The sequence below is a fragment of the Buceros rhinoceros genome, unplaced genomic scaffold, assembly GCF_000710305.1.
Source record: "Buceros rhinoceros silvestris isolate BGI_N320 unplaced genomic scaffold, ASM71030v1 scaffold2262, whole genome shotgun sequence".
NCBI lineage: Eukaryota > Metazoa > Chordata > Aves > Bucerotiformes > Bucerotidae > Buceros > Buceros rhinoceros.
Genome location: NW_010397074.1, coordinates 8169 through 12943, shown reverse-complemented (window position 1 = coordinate 12943; position 4775 = coordinate 8169). Strand labels below are relative to the sequence as shown.

General features: G+C 37.2%; 1 protein-coding gene across 1 annotated transcript in view; it reads right to left on the bottom strand.

The window, feature by feature from the left end:
* The window catches only part of CDH7 (cadherin 7, type 2), a gene marked incomplete at its 5' end in the record, with an annotated part of 17912 nt that extends 14960 nt beyond the window's left edge, over positions 1–2952 (bottom strand). The window contains one exon of the mRNA XM_010146102.1: positions 2699–2952. Within this exon, the coding sequence (XP_010144404.1) occupies positions 2699–2952 (254 nt within the window). The remainder of the gene's footprint in view (positions 1–2698) is intronic.
* Between the last annotated feature and the right edge of the window lie 1823 nt (positions 2953–4775).

Below are 4775 nucleotides of genomic sequence, written 5' to 3'. Positions count from 1 at the left end.
AGGCTGCGGGTCTCTGTCCAGGTGATCTGCCTCATTCTCATTACAACCTATTCAATAAGCAGAAGGAAACAAGGAGTTAATGGCCATGCATCATGTAGGATAAAGGAATCAAGGTAAAAATGTTGAGTCGCATACTGCGAAGCAAGGAAAGGAAGGAAGGAAGGAAGGAGGAAGGGAGGGAGGGAGGGAGGGAGGAAGGAAGGAAGGTAGGTAAGAGGGAGGCAGGGATGAGGGAGGCAGGAAGGGAGAGAGAGAAAGCAAGCAAGTTATATAAACTGGACAACAGATCCTTATGAAACAAGAAGAAAAATAATTTTTATGCGTAGGAAACAACCAGTTTCCCTTAACTTATTTGCAAGCATTATATCCATATTAAAATTCTAAAAAAATTATTTTAAATACTTTAAATCCTTTAATTCCTTGCAGCCATTAATACTTGAAAATCTTTGAGCTGCAGGAGTTTTAAATCCTTTATTTAAGCTAGTTCAAACACCAGTAGTTCCCTGGTCCGTATGAGATAACCTCTTATTTTCAAAATATTTATTACTTCCCCTCCGCCCCAGTATTCTCAAGGTTTTAATTGTGTGGTCTTGTAATTTTAACATTTTCTGAATTGTAACAAATCTAATTTTTTATAATTATCAATATAATCCAATGTTTGGAACTTGAAATACTTATTTATAGATTAATAATTTAAACTCCTTAAATAGATCATGAAAATTATTATACATTAAATCTCCTTAACACATTCCAATTTTAGGTGAAGCTGGCTCTGATGTATATCATAGCAGATGTAGAACAGCTTTAAACTATATGATGTGTCAGTACCTCTGACAATGTATATAGCACAATGTATATAGCACAAGCACGTAGATAAACCCTCATTATTTTTCTTTTTCTCTCTCTCAAATTCCAAACAACTTTGAAGCAGAAGAAATCTTTAAGATGTTAGTTCATGTGGTGATATAACTATTTTTCATGGTGGAATCATAGAAATTAACCAGATCGAGGCAAATAAACTCATCCTTATGTTTAGAGAGGAAGCAAAAGCATTCTGAGCACGGACTGTGTTTGCGGGACTGGATTTAATCCTACCCTGCGCTGTTCTGCTAAACCAGGTATTATATACCAGCTGCTAACATCAGTGCCAGAAAACACTGCCACAGCAAAGAAAGAGCTCAGCAAAGAGAAATTTCACAAGTAAATCCATGCCAACCATTCTTCTAGGACTTGTTTATACATGATAGGAATCAGCTGTTTTAAATATGTTGCAAATCTCTAACAAAAGAGAGGGAGAGAGAATACTTACCTCGCCTCTAGGAGTGAAGTTTTAAATATGTTGCAAATCTCTAACAAAAGAAAGGGAGAGAGAATACTTACCTCACCTCTAGGAGTGAAACCTATGCTTTATTTTTACAACTTAAGATTGCTGCTTTAGAAATTAGAGGGCTACACTAGAGTCCCAAGGTCACCTTCAGTACATGAAAAGTGAAAATTTAACTTCACCTACAAAGGTGGTATCAACAAGTTCTGTACCTGAAGTTCTTTTCTGTGTATGCCCTAAATGAACAACGGTAACAACTGAAACTTAGTAGTACTGACTGTTAACTGTGCATGTGTTCCTCCTCCTGCAGATGCTTAAGTTCACAAAATTCCTCAGTCAGAACTATCACCCTCTAGATGCTTTGCATGTTCCTCTGACAATTGATATTACTACTCCATGTAAGAAAAGCAACAAGTAACTCATTACTTAGGTGGTGAGTTTTTGTCCTTAAGCTTTGACCTTCAACACAGGGAAACATAAGAGTGATACTTTGTGTTTTCTGATGGTTTCTTTATGATCCTGGTCTTTAGATTGTGGAAGACTTGTGTGTTCTTCACACACTGAAGACGAAGGAAGAGGCCCTTGACAGTTTTCTTGTGTCTCTACTGTTCATATCTCTTCCCATTCGAGTGGAAGATGCTTTACTGCAGCAGAATTTACAAAAGCCAGAAGATTATTGCCTTTAACCATCCCGACTAGGTCAGGATCTGTCTTGTCCTGTCCATTTCTCTCATTTAAAGAGTTTTTTCTAACATTTTTTACTCTGGGACCTCAGCTCTGGTTTACCGTGCAAGAGTCTATGTGCTGTTATGTTCTTGTGCATAGTCCCTACAGAATATGAATCATTGTGCACTGACACAGTCATATTTGTTGGTTTGTTTTTTGGGGTTTTTTTTTTGGGGGGGGTGGTGGTGGTTTGTTTTTTGTTGGTGTCGGTGTTGGTTTTTTTGGTTGATTTAAGAGAATGTAACTTGTAATAGTTAATAAGAGGATCTTCCTAAACTTTGAGAGATATAAATATATTGAGTTTTATTTCTTTAGAATCCTGAAATTGTATCTTCTCTTTTTGTTTTACAAAGATTTAAATATATTATTTTTTCAAAGATTCTGTAGTTCAAGAGTATAAAAGTAAAAAAAATGCAAACCCTTAGAACATCTCAGTCTCCCTCGGAAGGGAAAGCAGCTAACTAATTGCATTCAGTGTGATCAAAGACCCTCCCACAAAATCATGAACGACCCTTAGAACATCTCAGTCTCCCTCGGAAGGAAAAGAAGCTAACTAATTGCATTCAGTGTGACCAAAGACCCTCCCACAAGACCATGAACAACTTCAATACAAAGGCAAAATCAACAATTAAGACACCTTATAATTACCTGACGGGACTATTTGAGGCATCTGGATCATGGGCCGCTACAGTTCCAATGATAGTGCCGACCTTAGCTGCTTCAGACACCACCATGGAGTACAAACGCGATGTAAACACAGGTGGCTCATCGACATCTTCGACGATAATCTTCACTGTTGTCATATCACTGAAGGGTCCCAGGCTCAGGAAGCGAGGGTCAACATGCATATTGGCTGCTTCTATCCTCAGGGTATAGCTTGTTTTAGCTTCAAAATCCAGCTCCTGTACAGGTAAAGTTATCAGGAAGTTTTATTATCCAGTGAAGTTGCCACAAATTGTTTCATTTAAGTGCAACATGAACATTCCCAATTGTATCCAGCCAGCACTTCTGATGAGCAGAGCATAGCTGATGGCTCGTTTTTAGCTTTCTCAAAACACTATTTGCAGTGTCTTGTGATAAAGGTAGTTCTACCCTGTGAATGAAAGAAGAATTCTCTGAGTTAATGGTGAAATTTTCTGTGACTTCTCTGAGGAGGCCAGTGAATACTCCCCTTTGACTTTAGTGATAAAGGTAGTTCTACCCTGTGAATGAAACAAGAATTCTCTGAGTTAATGGTGAAACTTTCTGTGACTTCTCTGAGGAACAAATTCTCCCCCTTTATTTCATTATTGTGAAAGAATATTTCTTTTTGTCTTTCTTACTCGTATTTTATCTAAGGTAATGTCAAATACAATGCGCCATACTATCCAGACATAAGAACTCCATATAATATTCACTGGTGAAAACACCTCATTTCGGAAATTGTGGGGTGTTTTTCTCTTTTGCATAACATTGGGATTATCAATCAATCAACCAATACAATAAATTCATGTAGAAAATGTGACTATGAGTTAAACAGCATTGTTTATTTTTATATTTTGTACTGAGATGCAGCCTAGAGTTTGATTTGGTTTGTTTTGCTTATTAAACAAAATGTACATTGATTTTTTTCCACCTTCATTCTGCTTCAATTTTCTTTGATGGAAGTATGGTTTCTCTTGGAATAAATAATGCACTCGAATTAAAAATTACCTGTCACAACTAACAGGATATCTGTGGTCTGGAGGACAGTCCCATAAAGAAATTATTTTGGAAGCAAAAAACATTTTACCTCACAGACAATTATTGAAAGAAAGCATCATGTTAGTGTCGGCACCATTCACTCTACACCTGTAATCAGGTTGTCAGCTTGTACAAAATGCCCACATGACTATTCCTTTGCAATTCCAAGTTTAATCATTAAGAACAACAACAAAAGACTCAAGCATTTCTAAAACTGCACTCTGGTTACTCAATGATCTTTTCAAACTAGAATTTCAAGTGTATAAAGCAGATTAAAAAAGGTTTTCAGCAGTTCTGATTCTGTATACATCACAGGGGTCTGAAATGTGCTTGCAAAATTATCTGGCAGTATCTGCAAAACATTCCTACCCTCACTCGGAGGAGCAGCAGAGGTGAAGCACACATCTGTTGACCTACAAACGCAAGGGCCTAAGTTCTGCATCGAGTTACAGGAGGGCAAATCCCAAATGAGCATCTTAAAGTCAGCGATTATGCCTGCGTTACAACACAGCTGTAAACAGTCTAGGTTTAAAAATGAAAATGAATTTGCCACACATCGCATCAGAAAGGCACTGAACTTTTATAAACTCTGTGTGGCAGCAAAAGGCTTCTCCTTAGGGGAGTGTGTGTTCCTCATGTTATACAAGTGCTTACTTCTTGCGATGAACCACAAATATGCCATGAAAGAAAGGTTGTCTGGATACTGGCCACTATCCTGGATGCAACTGGGCAGTGTTTATATTACTAAGGCATGTTTAATTGTTTTTAATTTTAATTTTGGTTTTGTGTTTAAAGTACGTGTGCTGAGACAACCCTCACAGCCATAATGCGAATGTAATGTGGTGTCAGAATGACAAAAATGTCTCAGAAAATATATTATATGCTGATAACAGTTAAACAACTGCTATGACCAGCCGAGCTGCAAGGTTAACAACAAAGCATCAAATATCCTAAGATTTCTAATCTTTCTGTAAAAGCAGAATATTAACTAAAGAAATGATAA